Here is a 15,342-nt window from a genome sequence, read left to right on the forward strand (position 1 = left end):
CAATTGGAATGTAGTTAGATCTTCGACTAAACTTCGGGTTAAGGAGGCTCTTTTTCTGCTATTTGATGAACCCTGGAAGAAGGGAGTGAGGTCGGCGGGAGGCCTGGCGGAGGGCGGGGAGAGGGCTGCGCAGGCTCAGCTTTTCCACTCCCAGAGGAAGTCGTGAGTGCTGGAGTCTATGGTCACCATGGTGACGGGACCAACTTCCGCCCCACTCACCTGCCCTGATCCCCGGGAGGCGCACCATGGCAACCGGACCTCTGCGTCGCGGAATCTGGTCCCTCAGGTCGCTGTGGTTGGGGAAGCGCGGCGGGTGCCGCCCTCAACCCGAGGGGACTCGAAAATGTACAGCCAGCGATTTGGCATCGTACAGCGGGAGGTTAAGGGCCCCACTCCCAAAGTGGTGATCGTGGTAAGCACGGGATGTGTGTGCGGGACCCTACCGCTTTCTGCATCTCCCCCAACTCAGCGCAGCCCACCCTGGCCCGCAACAGGGGCTCTCCCGAGGGAAGCAGGTGCTTGATGCAGCAGCTTGAATTTTGAAAGAGGGAAGGAAATGGTCTCTTGCCTAGCTCTCGTACTCCGTCCCTCCCTACCCCCCAACCCCCCGCGTCATATAATATTTACTTTCTGTATTTGGAGAAACACCACTTTAGATCTTGAGAGTTTTCAGTCTTCCAAGACTGCTGAAAGAGGTCGTCCCTTTGCAATGCGGAGGGTGTGTCAAGGAAACGGTGCTGGGTCAGGCGGCAGGAAATCTGGGGTCTGGGCTGGCAGTGATGCAGCTGTACGGTCTTGGGCTAGTTCTACACGCCTAGGAAAATCGTCTGTTGAAGGAGTATTGGGCTGTGAGGGGTTGTGAGTGGTTATAGAGCCCTTTCTCTGCTGACTCAACCATAACAGAAGCGTCCCTGCAGGCCTGGGAATAGGAGGTTGGTTGCCTTTAAGGCAGGGGAGGTGGTAGGAGGCCAGGGGAATGCTGCGTGCTGCAGATCCAGCTCAGAACCCCAGACGCTTGGTCCATGCACCTTTGTTTCTACACACTGGTTTCTACAGGCTAGAAAACCACGTGTAGGCAGGCAATTATAGGGGTATTACTTGAGCCCCTGCTGTGTGCACAGCTCTGTGGAAAATACAGAGGTGAATACAGTGACCCTGGGAGGTTTACCCTTCTTTAGAAGTCTGATCCCTGCCTTCACGTTGCTTATCATCTAACTGCAGAAACAACTTGCTCATGCACAAAACCATCAAAGGTTAGCACAGTAGATAATGATGTGCTATACTGTCTGTGTTGGAACATTGTGGAAGAAATATCAGGGATAATGAAGGGTGCAGTTTTATTATGCTCCATAGTGCGCATAGCAGTTCTCAATGCCCCCTCTTTTTTAGGTCCAGGGACTGTTAGGATCTGGGTTTGGAAATCAGTAGAGTGGAGTCTTTTACAGTCTGTACGGTTCAAGGTGATCATTATAGACAGACTTTATGAGGGACAGAAATTGATGTACTTTGGGTTCTGTATGCGAACACTGAGCTCAGGGGCTGGGCCATTGGTCAGGTGATATTACTTGTGTTGGGAACCAATAAGGATTTCTGTTCCACCAAATTACCACCAAATCGGAGAAGGAGGCCTATTGAATACTTTAAGTTTATAGAAGAATAAAGAGGAAAAGGAAGAGGTCAGAGCTGGTGTATCTCAGATGTCAGAGTGTGATAAGAAGTGTGGATGTTAGAGGTTGCAGAGTTGTGGTGGGAGAAGAATTAAAGCCACCAGAGATGAGACTTGGATGCTAAACAATTCCTCCAGGAGAAGTTGGTGAAAGATGAAATGTCTGAAGTAATGGAGAAGCAAAAGGAGCGGCTATTTGGTGAGTGCCTCCTAGGAACCCAGTTATTTACTTCTTGAAATAATTTTTTAGGAGAAGCAAAAGGAGCGGCTATTTGGTGAGTGCCTCCTAGGAACCCAGTTATTTACTTCTTGAAATAATTTTTTAGGAGGACATTTATTTTGACAGGTGAGAAAACTGAGACTTAAAAAGATTAAGTAACTTGCTCAAGATCATACAATTAGTAATCAGTAGAGGCCAGGATCAAACCTAGGCTGTAAGACATCATTCTTTAAGACATTAAACTGTAATAGTAGAAAGTAATTTGAGATGTTGCAGTAACAAAAGCCTTCAGTGACCTTGAAAGTACAGAGTAGTTATTAAACCCTTTGTTCTGAATTTAGTATGGTTTAAGAGTTGCAGTGTCCATTATGGTGGCCACTAGCCACAAATGGCTTTTGAGCACTTGAACTATGCGTAGAGTCACATGTTGAAATGATAATATTTTGGATATATTGGTTAAATAAAAATATATTATTAAAATTAATTTCCCCTGTTTCTTTTTACTTTTTAAAATACAGCTACTAGAAAATGTTATTAAATTACATATCTGGTTTATATTATATTTCTGTTAAACAGGACAGGTTTTGATTACATAATGCTAAGACTGCATGGATTGGCACCACCTCGTTGTTAGAGAACTCCAGATCATACCTGTTCATCCAGAGATAAGGTCCTTCCTGATCACAAAGTCCTACACAGGATGCCCAAGCCTTAAAGGGCTTCCTAATCCCCAGCTACTGCTCAGGCTGTTTCTCACCACCCTCCACCCCCATCCCCCTCTTCAGTCAAAATGTACCTCAGAACCTGGTTCTTGCCCTGACAATTTGACAATTGATTCCTTATGACCTTGGTGCTTGGTTCCTGCTCTCAGCCCATCTGTCTACTGGGAGCGTGAGTTCCTATGTATATCCTGCCCAGGGTGCAGTCTTGATCCAGCTCTGCTTTGTTGTCACTGAATCCACATTCATAAAATGTTTTATGTATTAGAGAACAGTAGTTTGTTAACTAAATCTAGGCTCTAAATAATTTGGATATGAATTAGCTACTTCCCATGGTGTAACCCTCAGTATCATCTTTTGTCTCCAACCTACCTCAGTTTTGTATTATCTTATTCAACTAATCTAGGTGTGTGTGTATGTGTATATATATATATATATATATATATATATATATATATATATGTATACCCTGAGCCCTGAATCTTTTCATGAAGCTATCTTCAAATGTTGATTTTCTTTCCCTAGGAGATTCCCTTACCAAGTCCCAATTCTAAGTGTAAATGATCAGATTGACTCTGCCACATGAGTTAAAAGTTTCGTTACTGGGCTTCCCTGGTGGCGCAGTGGTTGAGAGTCTGCCTGCCGATGCAGGGGACACGGGTTTGTGCCCCGGTCCGGGAAGATCCCATATGCCGCGGGGCGGCTGGGCCCGTGAGCCATGGCCGCTGAGCCTGCGTGTCCGGAGCCTGTGCTCCGCAACGGGAGAGGCCACGACAGTGAGAGGCCCGCGTACCGCAAAAAAAAAAGTTTTGTTACTGTGAATCAGCACACCAGAGCCTCACTACTCACCTAAGGATGATTTGCTAAAACTGGCTGAAAATACAAAGCTCAAGACCATGGATTTCATGGTGGCCCAGGAAGAGCAGGAATCACATCAAGCCCACCCATAAACATTGTTTCATTCATTCATCTTTCCCATTCATATTGAGAACCTGATGCTGGTAGGCATGTTCATTGCTAGGAATACAGAAATGAAAAAGATATAGTCCATATGATTTTATTAAATGTGTCAATATGTATTCACAAAGATGTATGCATTTCCAACTTTCTGGTGGAAGTTTGTATAAAATGAACATATTTACAGAAATTCAATTTACCCCAAAATGTCAGGAGCACAGCTCTTACATTAAACTTCTGGGCACAATAGAAATAGGAAAAAAGTTCTACCACTAGGGTTTTTTTTTCCCCCCTTTTCTTTTCCTTCTTTCCCTCCCTCCCTTTCTATCTTCTTTGCTTCCTTCTTAGTAAAGGGTTTTTCATTGTCACAACTTGTTATATATTGATATATCCTTACACTTAGATAGTAGTCTCTTAATTGAAAGAATTTTTATGTCGGTAACTATGTTGTCCACCCCTGAGAAACAATGTGGGGTAGTTGGTGGCAAGATTAAGGTCAGGAATTAGAAGACCTCTAATTCTTGTTCTATCTAGGTCTGCCCTAACTATTTAAAGCACTTTGAGCAAATAACTTATCTATTGTTAAGTTATAACTTATCTAGATAATCCAGAGATTATCTAGTCAATTATCTATTGACTAGATAATCTCTGGAGCCCTGTTCAAATTTTTAACTATAATTCCATGAACTTTTACTCAAATGGCATTTGAGAAATATTTGAGACTGATTTGATGACATCTTAGGTATAGGTTCAAAGAATCAAACAAGTTACATCTTAGGCACCTAAGTTGTTTGCAGTTGTAGCAGGATGTATTAGTTTTATATACCAAGTTTTGATTAATATGAGTGTTGGTGGAGGTCATGATTAATTGAAAATATGCAATTGATTTTGGGTCTATCATAAGTGATAGTTGCTATTTGTTTTCAGAGAGCCAAGCCTCCCAAAGGCCAAGGGGCTGAACATCATCTGGAAAGAATCCGACGCAGCCATCAGAAGCATCATGCTATTTTGGCTTCCATTAAGTCAAACGAGCGGGATCGCTTGAAAGTTGAGTGGGACCAGCACAATGACCGCAAGTTTGTGGACAGTCTTGTGAAAGCAAGAGTCAAGGATGCCATGCAAGGGTTTATCATCAATACTGAAGAAAGACGAAATAAGTAAGGCTCGTAAACCAGCTGATCCAGACTCTGAAACATTCCTAAAACCACAGTTTGAGATTGATCAATCAAAAATCAAGTGAATTTTTACAGTAAGGATCATGGCTGAGCTATGCATATTCCTACCAAACCAATAGCTATTGCTTGTTTCTATTTTCACTTGTGATAACCTATGTTTGATAGAAAGCAAAAGAACATATTGTTTCAGATTTCTTTATTTTTAATTAAAATCTGCTCATTTTGCTTTTTTGTTGAAGATATACATTACATATCTCATCTGTATGTGATCAAATAAAACCTGGCATAGATCAGTATCTTTATTGCTTTAAATGGCAACTAGTCTTATTTTATGGAATACTGTAATGATCTTTCCTTCTTACAAAATTTATGACTGAACGTGTACTTCTGAAATCAGATTTAACAAAATAAAAATCAGTTAGTGAAATGGTACATGTGGCATGATAGTTTTAATTTCCTTTTCTCTTGTCATTTTGTTTTGTGAACTTAGGTTACGTGAACTTTTAGCATCAGAAGAAAATGAATATTTTATTGAAATGCAATTGAAAGAAGAAACAATTGAGGAGAAAAAAGATAGAATGAGAGATAAAATCAGATTATTAAGAGAGAAGAAAGAAAAAGAGAGACAGGATTTTGTGGCTGAAAAGCTAGACCAGCAATTCAGGTAATGATATCAGAAAAACACACACACAGAATCTGAAGTTGGTATATTAAAAATTATTTAGGAAAGCTAACTACAGTAAAGTGTAGCCTTAAGAGGGTATACACAGTTGTTGCACCTTTAAGTCTTGTTAATTATATATACATCATCGCATAATGCAGATACTGAGGAGTTTTGTTTGTTTTGTGGTGAGAATGCATAAGATTCACTCTCTTAGCATATTTCAAATATATAATACAGTATTATTGCCTGTAGTCACCATACTGTATATTAGATCCCCAGAACTTATTCATTCGTCTGATAACTGAAAATTTATATCCTTTGACCAATATGTTCAGATTTCTCCCACCCCATAACCCCTGAGAACCAGCATTCTACTCTCTGTTTCTATATATTCAACTTTTTTTCTTAGATTCCACATTTAGTGAGATCACACAGTACTTGTCTTTCTCTGTCTGGCTTATTTCACTTAGTATTATATCCTCCAGGTTCATCCGTGTTGTCTCAAATGGCAGAATTTTCTTTTTTATGCTGAATAATATTCCATTTCATACTTTCTTTATCCATTCATACATCAATGGACACTTAGTTTGTTTCCATATGGTAGTTCTGGTTTTAATTTTTTGAGGGATCTCCATACTGTTTTTCAGAACGGCGATACCAATTTATATTCCCACCAACAGTGTACAAAGGTGTCGTTTTCTCTACATCCTTGCCGACACCTGTCACCTCTTGTCTTTTTTATAATAGCCATCTGAACAGGTGTGAGGTGATATCTCATTGTGGTTCTGATTTGCATTTTTCTGGTGATTAGTGATGTTTTCACATACTTGTTGGCTATTTGTATGTCTTCTTGGAAAAATGTCTATTCAGGGCTTTTGCTCATTTTTTTAGTCAGATTATTTGGTTGGTTTTTTTTTTTTTGCTGTTGAGTTAAATGAGTTTCTTATGTATTTTAGATATTAACCCTTTAACAGATATATGGTTTGAAAATATTCTCTTCCATTCTGTAGGTTGCCTTTTTATTTTGTTGATTGTTTCCATTGCTGTGCAGAAGCTTTTTAATTGGATATAGTCCTACTGGTTTATTTTTCATTTTGTTGCCTTTGCTTTTAGTGTCATATCCGAAAAATCATTGTCAAGACCAATGTCAAGGAGCTTTTTCTGTATGTTTTCTTCTATGGGTTTTACAGTTTCAGGTCTTATGTTTAAATTTTTAATCCATTTTGAGTTAATTTTCTTTTTTTTTTTTTTTTGCGGTACACGAGCCTCTCACTGTTGTGGCCTCTCCCGTTGCAGAGCACAGGCTCCAGACGCGCAGGCTTAGCAGCCATGGCTCACGGGCCCAGCCGCTCCGTGGCATGTGGGATCTTCTTGGACCGGGGCACGAACCCGTGTCCCCTGCATCGGCAGGCGGACTCTCAACCACTGTGCCACCAGGGAAGCCCTTGAGTTAATTTTTTTGAATGGTGTATATAGGGATGCAATTTCATTCTTTTGCATGTAGATATCCAGTTTTACCAAGACTATTTATTGAAGAGACTATCCTTTCCTCATTGTGTGTTCTTGGTCTCCTTGTAAAAGATTGGTTGACCATATATGGCTGGATTTATTTCTGGGCCCTCTATTCTGTTCCACTGGTCTATGCAACTGTATTTATGCAGCTACCATACTGTTTTGATTATGATAGCTTTGTAATATAGATGGAATCAAGTATGTGATGCTTCCAGCTTTGTTCTTCTTTCTCAAGATTGCTTTGGCTATTCATGGTCTTTTGTAATTCAGTTGGAATTTTGGGATTTTCTTTTTCTGTTTTTGTGAAAATGCCATTCGAATTTGGATAAGGATTGCATTGAACCGGTAGATCACTTTGCGTAGTATGGACATTTTTAAAAATTAATTAATTAATTTTATTTTGTTTATTTATTTTTGGCTGTGTTGGGTCTTCGTTGCTGCGTGTGGGCTTCCTCTAGTTGTGGCAAGCGGGGGCTACTCTTCATTGTGGTCCGCAGGCTTCTCATTGTGGTGGCTTCTCTTGTTGCGGAGCACAGGCTCTAGGGTAGACGGGCTTCAGTAATTGTGGCTCAGGGGCTTAATTGCTCCGTGGCATGTGAGATCTTCCCAGACCAGGGCTCGAACCCGTGTCTCCTGCATTGGCAGATGGATTCTTAACCACTGCACCACCAGGGAAGCCCCAGTATGGACATGTTAAAAATATTAATTCTTCCAACCCAAGGGCAAAGGATATCTTTCCATTTATTTGAGTCTTCAATTTCTTTCATCAGTGTCTCATAATTTTCAGTGTACAGATCTTTAACCTCCTTGGTTAAATTTATTCTTTCGTATTTTATTGCTTTTGAAACTGTTGCAAAAGGGATTGTTTTCTTAATTTCTCTTTCAGATCGTTCATTATTAGTGTAAAAAATGCAACTGATTTTGTTTGTTGATTTCAAATCCTATAGCTTTACTGAATTCATTGATTAATTCTAACAGTTTTTGATGGAGTCTTTAGGGTTTTCTATATGCAAGATCATGTCATCTGCAAGCAGATAATTTTACTTCTTCCTTTTTATTTTGGATGTCTTTCATTTCTTTTTCTTGCCTAATTGCTCTGACTAGGATTTCCAGTACTATGTTGAATACAAGTGGCAAGAGTGGGCACCCTTGTCTTATCCCTAATTTTAGAGGAAAAGCCTTCAGTTTTCTACTTTTGAGCATGATGTTAGCTGTGCACTTGTTATATATGGCCTTTATTGTGTTGAGCTACGTTCCTTCTATAAGTAATTTGTTGAGAGTTTTTTTAATCATGAATTTGTCAAACCTTTTTCTGTATTAAGATGATCATATAATTTTTATCCTTCATTCTGTTAATGTGGTATATCACATTTATTGATTTGCATATGTTGAACCATCCTTGCATCCCAAGGATATATTCCACTTGATCATGGTATCTGCTTCTTTTAATATTCTGTTAAATTTGCCATGCTAGTATTATATTGAGGATTTTTGCATCTGTGTTATTCAGGGATATTGGAAGTGTTTTCTCTTCTTCAATTTTTTTGGAGGATTTGAGAAAGATGGGTATTAATTCTTCTTTAAATATCTGGTAGAACTCACCAATGAAAGCATCTGGTCCTGGACTTTTCTTTATTGGTAGATTTTTTTCTTTTGCAGTACGTGGGCCTCTCACTGCTGTGGCCTCCCCCGCCGCGGAGCACAGGCTCCAGACGTGCAGGCTCAGCAGCCATGGCTCACGGGCCCAGCTGCTCCTCAGCATGTGGGATCCTCCTGGACCGGGGCACGAACCCGCGTCCCCCACATCGGCAGGCGGACTCCCAACCACTGCGCCACCAGGGAAGACCTACTGGTAGATTTTTGATTACTGGTTCAATCTCCTTACTCATTATTGGTCTTTTCAGATTTTCTATTTTGTCATGATTCAGCCTTGGTAGTTTATATGTGTCTAGGAATTTATCCATTTTTTAGATTATCTAATTTGTTTGCATATAATTGTTCGTAATAGTCTTTCATGATCCCTTGTATTATTGCAGTGTCAGTTGTAATGTTTCCTCTTTCATTTCTGATTTTATTTATTCAAATCTTCTCTCTTTTTTCCTTAGCTAGTCCAGCTAAAGGTGGTCAATTTTGTTTATCTTTTCAAAAAACCAGCTTTAGTTTCATTGATATGTTTTATCATTTTTCTAGTCTCTACTTCATTTATTTCTGCCCTGATCTTTGTTATTTTCTTCCTTCTGCTTACTTTGGGCTTAGTTTGTTCTTTTTATAGTTCCTTGAGGTTTAAAGTCAGGTTGTTTATTTGAGATTTGAGATCTTTCTTTTCTCTTAATATAGATGTTTATTGCTATAAACTTCCTTCTTAAAGCTGCTTTTGTTGCATCCCATAAGTTTGGGTATGTTGTATTTCTGTTTTCATTTAAGGTATTTTTTGATTTCCCTTTTCATTTCTTCTTTGACCCATTGGTTATTCAGGAGTGTGTTGTTTAATTTCCACATATTTGTTAATTTTCCAGCTTTCTTCCGGTGTTTGGTTTCTAGTTTTATGCCATTGTGGTCAGAAAAAATACTTATATGATTTTAATCTTTTAAAATCTGTTACAACTTTTTTGTGACCTAGCATGTGATCTATCCTGGAGAATGTTCCATGTGTACCTGAGAAGAATGTGTATTCTGCTGCTATTAGATGGAATGTTCTGTGTATGTCTGTTAGGTGCATTTGATCTAAAGTATGGTTCAATCCAGTGTTTCCTTACTTATTTTCTGTCTGGATGATCTATGCACTGTTGAAAGTGGAGTATTGAAGTTCCCTACTATTACTGCACTGCTGTCTGTTTCTACTTTGATATCTGTTAATATTTGCTTAACATATTTGAGTGCTCTCATGTTGGGTGCATATATAGCTGACCCCTTGAACAACACAGATATGAACTCTGCAGGTCCACTTAAATGTGGTTTTTTCAGTAAATGCAGTACTACATGATCTGGGATTAGTTGAATTCGCAGATGTGGAGGGCTGACTACAGGACTTGAGCATCTGTGGGTTTTGGTATCTGTAGCAGGTCCTCAAACAAATCCCCTGCAGATACCAAGGGATGAATCTGTATTTATAATTGTTATATCCTCTTGATGAATTGCTCCTTTTATCATTATATAATGACTTTCTTTCTCTCTTATTACAGCTTTTGAGTTAAAGTGTATTTTATCTAACATAAGTGTAGCTACCTCTGCTCTCTTTTGGTTTCTACTTGCATGAAATATCTTTTTCCATCCCTTCACTTTAAAGATATGTGTATCCTTAAAGCCGAAGCAAGTCTCTTGTAAGCAGCATATTGTTGGATATTGTTTTTTATACATTCAGACACGCTGACTAGATAATTTCAAATTACCTGTCTTTGAGTTCTCAGATTTTTTTCCTCTGTTTTGTTTGTTCACGCCTGATGTTGATGCTGTCTCTTGGATTTTTCGTTTCATTCATTGTATTCTTCAGCTCCGGAATTTCTGTTTGGTTCTTTTTGTTGATTTCTATCTCTGTTGAATTTCTCATTTTGTTCCTGTGTTGTTTTCCTGATTTTGTTACATTGTCTATCTGTGTTCTCTGGTAGTTTACCAACCTTAAAACAATTGTTTGGAATTCTTCATCAGGTAATTTGTAGAGCTTTATTTCTTTAGGATTGGTTATTAGAAAATCATCATGTTCCTTTGTTGGTGTTTGTTTCCTTGATTTTTTGTAAGCTTCGAAGTCTTGTGTTGCTGTCTTTGCATTTAAAGAAGTATTTACCCCCTCCAGTTTTTACTAGCTGGCCTCAGGAAAGAAATACCATCACCAATCAGCCCAGCTAGGGATTCTGAGACCTTCCTCAGACCTTTTCTATGGATGCACCTGCTCTACACTTCTTGTTCTCTCGAGTGTATGTAAAGCATACCCTCACATCCTGTCTTTGGCAGGATCTGGATTCTCCCTACTGGCTGCTAGAGGAGAAGATGCTGTAAGGGGCAAAGGGGACACTGGGAAGTGAATTTCAATGGACCATTAATATATTTTCCACTCTCTAGTAAATGTTTTTTGACACAGTAATAAAAATGAAGTTTCATAAGTGGTTTGTGCTCTTAAAATACGTATTAATCTGGTAACAATTTTTACAGATTTCATAGAGAGATCTTATATAACTAAGTATACAGCTTCAAGTTGTATAACTTGCTAGTTAGATGAATTATTAGAATTTTTGAAGAAACAGTTATATCCTGCAACAATATACAGTAGCCCCCCTTATCCATCCCCAGTAAATGTCTGAAACTGGGGCGAGTACCAAATTCTCTATATACTATGTTTTTTCCAATACATACAGACCTATGATAAAATTTAATTTATAAATTAGGCACAGTCAGGGATTAACAACAATAATGAAATGGAACAGTTATAACAATATACTGTAATAAAATTCATGAATGTGGTCTATCTCTCTATCTCAAAATATCTTATTGTACTGTACTCACCCTTCTTCTTGTGATGATGTGAGATGATAAAATGTCTATGTGATAAGTAAGATGAAGTGAAGTGAATGATGTAGACGTTGTGATGTAGCATTAGGCTACTGGCCTTCTGACCACATGTCAGAAGCAGGATCACCTGCTTCGGGTGATCCTGGATCATTGATCAATGACAATGTTGATGGTTGATGTCAGGAGCAGAAGATGTTGACGGTTGGAGATCCCAAGTGGGTGCAAAATTTCATTACACTACTTAGAACAGAGTGCAGTTGAAAAATTTATGAATTGTTTATTTCTGGAGTTTTCCATTTAATGTTTTCAGACCACAGTAGATTGTGGGTAATGGAAACTGTAGAAAGTGAAATGGTGGGTAAAGGAGACTACCATAATTCATTTGAAATCCAACTGTTTTTAGTGTTTTTAATGTAATACCACCAACTCTTTAATACAGAGCAGCAAATATAGTTTTAATTCATTATAACGGTGAAGGGGCAGTGTTAAATTTTGATCAAGGATGCTAAATCAGGCCCCATTACTGAAAATATAATTGAAGCTTTAATGTATACATAAAGTGAGATGAAATTTTTCCTCTTCCTCTCCTTTCCCTTCCTCTTCCTTTTAGTATTCCATTGTGTGAATATACCACAATTTATTCATCTTCCAGGTTATAGGCATTTCAGTCATTTCCAGTTTATTCCTATAAATAAAGCTGCTGTGGACATTCTTGTACATGTCTTCTGGTAGACAAGCACATTCATTTCTTTTAGGTATATTCAGTGGCATACCTAGAATATTTGACACTCTAGAACGGATCATTTTTATTGCTCCAGGTCTTCCAAACAGCAAAATTACTTTCAGTAATAATAATGAAATGAAATGAATAACAGTGACAAGATAACCAGTGATTTTAAATTTATTTATTTATTTATTTTTTGCGGTACGCGGACCTCTCACTGTTGTGGCCTCTCCTGTTGCGGAGCACAGGCTCCGGACACGCAGGCTCAGTGGCCGTGGCTCATGGGCCTAGCTGCTCCGTGGCATGTGGGATCTTCCTGGACCGGGGCACGAACCCATGTCCGCTGCATCGGCAGGCGGACTCTCAACCACTGCACCACCAGGGAAGCCCAAAATTATTTTTATTTTTAAATAATTATATATTCACAGAAATTGAAAAGATAGTACAAAAATCTCATGTATTCTTACAGTCCCAGTTTCCTCCAATGGTTATATCTTATGTAACTATAACACAGTATCCTACAAGGAAATTGACATTGGTATAATGTATGTATATAATTCTGTGCCATTTTAGCACATGTGTAGATCCATCTAATCCGCCACCACAATCAAGATACAGAACTGTTCCATCATCACAAAAGTCTCCCTTGTGCTCCCCTTTATAGTCACAACCACCACTGTCACCCCCATCATTCCTAATCTCAGGCAACTTCTAATCCCTTTTCCGTCTCCATAATTTCATCATTTCAAGAATTTTATATAAATGGAATCATACAATATGTGATCTTTCGAAATTGGCTCTTTTCAGTCAATGAATTGCCTTTGAGGTTCATCCAAATTGCTGCATGTATCAATAGTTTGTCCTTTTTATTGCTGAGTGGTATTCCATTGCATGGATGTACTTAAGTTTCTATAAATCATTCACTTATTGCAGTACATTTTGATTGTTTCTAGTTTTTAACTATTATAAATGAATCTGATATGAACATTTGTGTACAGATAGTTGTGTGAACATAATTTTTCCTTTCTCTAGGATAATTGCCATATGCTGGGTCTTATATGTATGATTAATTTTGTAAGAAACTGACAAATTGTTTTCCATTGTGGCTGTACGATTTTATATTTCTACCAGTAATGTGTAAAAGATTAAGTTTTTCCATATCTTTGCCAGCTTTTCATACTGCCACTAGTACAGCAGAGGTGTGTAATGATATCTCATTGCCACCTTTACTGGCATTTCCCTAATGGGTGGTGGTGTTGAACAACTTTTCATATGCTTATTTGCCATGTGTACATTCAATTTGGTGAAGTGTCTCTTCATATCTTTTCCCATTTTCTAATTGGATTAGCTGTTAAGTTTTGAAAAGTCTTTGTATATTCCAGATATGAGTCCTTTGTAGGATATGTGGTTTAGAAATAGTTTTTCCTAGTCTGTAGCTTGTTTTTTTTTTTCCTCTTAGGGGTGTCTTTCACAGAGAAAAAGTTGGTACGTCATGAAAAAAACTTTTTAAATCCCCTACCCCTGTATTGCCTTTCCCCCCTTCCCTCTCCCCACTGGTAACCACTAAGTTTGTTCTCTGTATTTCTGAGTCTGCTTCTTTTTAGTTATAGTCATTAGTTTCTTGTATTTTTTTGGATTCCACATGTAAGTGATATCATGTGGTATTTGTATTTCTCTGTTTGACTTATTTCACTTAGCATAATGCTCTCCAAGTCCATCCATGTTGCTGCAAATGGCAAAATTTCATTCTTTTTTATGGCTGAGTAGTATTCCATTGTATATATATGCCATATCTTCTTTATCCATTCATCTGTTAATGGACACTTAGGTTGCTTCCATATCTTGACAATTATAAATACTGCTACTATGAACATTGTGGTGTGTGTGTCTTTCTGAATTAGTGTTTGTTTTTTTATTTTTGGATATGTACCCAGGACTGGAATTGCTGGGTCATATGGTAGTTCTGTTTTTACTTTTTAGAGAAACCTTCATGCTGTTTTCCAAAGTGGCTGCACTAATTTACATTGCTACCAATAGTGCAACATCCTTGCCAACATTGTTATTTATGTTCTTTTTGATGATAGCCATTCTTTTTTTTTTTAACATCTTTATTGGAGTATAATTGCTTTACAATGTTGTGTTAGTTTCTGCTTTATAAGAAAGTGAATCAGCTATACGTATACATATATCCCTATATCCCCCCCTCTTGCATCTCCCTCCCACCCTCCCTATCCCACCCCTCTAGGTGGACACAAAACACTGAGCTAATCTCCTGTGCTATGCAGCTGCTTCCCACTAGCTATCTATTTTACATTTGGTAGTGTATATATGTCCATGCCACTCTCTCATTTCGTCCCAGCTTACCCTTCCCCCTCCCCGTGTCCTCAACTCCATTCTCTACGTCTGCATCTTTATTCTTGTCCTGCCACTAGTTTCTTTGGAACCATTTTTTTTTTTAGATTCCATATATATGTGTTAGCATACGGTATTTGTCTTTCTCTTTCTGACTTACTTCACTCTGTATGACAGACTCTATGTCCATCCATCTCACTACAAATATCTCAATTTCGTTTCTTTTTATGGCTGAGTAATATTCCATTGTGTATATGTGCCACATCTTCTTTATCCGTTCATTCGATGATGGACACTTACATTGCTTCCATGTCCTGGCCATTGTAAACAGAGCTGCAATGAACATTTTGGTACATGACTCTTTTTGAATTATGGTTTTCTCAAGGTATACACCCAGTAGTGGGATTGCTGGGTCATATGGTAGTTCTATTTTTAGTTTTTTAAGGAACCTCCATACTGTTCTCCATAGTGGCTGTATCAATTTACATTCCCACCAACAGTGCAAGAGGGTTCCCTTTTCTCCACACCCTCTCCAGCATTTATTGTTTGCAGATTTTTTTGATGATGGCCATTCTGACCCGTGTGAGCTGATACCTCAATGTAGTTTTGATTTGCATTTCTCTAATGATTAGTGATGTTGAGCATCCTTTCATGTGTTTGTTGGCAATCTGTATATCTTCTTTGGAGAAATGTCTGTTTAGGTCTTCTGCCCATTTTTGGATTGGGTTGTTTGTTTTTTTGTTATTGAGCTGCATGAGCTGCTTGTAAATCTTGGAGGTTAATCCTTTGTCAGTTGCTTCATTTACAAATATTTTCTCCCATTCTGAGGGTTATCTTTTGGTCTTGTTTA

General features: G+C 38.5%; 1 protein-coding gene across 4 annotated transcripts in view; it reads left to right on the forward strand.

Moving 5' to 3' along the window:
- The first annotated feature begins 21 nt into the window (after positions 1-21).
- Positions 22-15,342, forward strand: part of CFAP53 (cilia and flagella associated protein 53) — a 70,161-nt gene continuing 54,840 nt past the window's right edge. For 3 of the 4 annotated variants that reach the window (XR_004353119.1, XR_004353118.1, XM_032654156.1), the window contains exons 1-3: positions 22-412; positions 4,490-4,719; positions 5,228-5,401. Coding sequence is in view for 2 of the 4 variants with exons in the window: in XM_032654156.1 (XP_032510047.1) it covers positions 179-412; positions 4,490-4,719; positions 5,228-5,401 (638 nt within the window). In the remaining 2 variants the exon portion in view is untranslated. Of the gene's footprint in view, positions 413-3,316; positions 3,607-4,489; positions 4,720-5,227; positions 5,402-15,342 lie in introns of those variants that run through there. The other variant, XM_032654157.1, reaches the window with a different exon arrangement.

Source organism: Phocoena sinus, chromosome 14 (genome assembly GCF_008692025.1).
Source record: "Phocoena sinus isolate mPhoSin1 chromosome 14, mPhoSin1.pri, whole genome shotgun sequence".
Lineage (NCBI taxonomy): Eukaryota > Metazoa > Chordata > Mammalia > Artiodactyla > Phocoenidae > Phocoena > Phocoena sinus.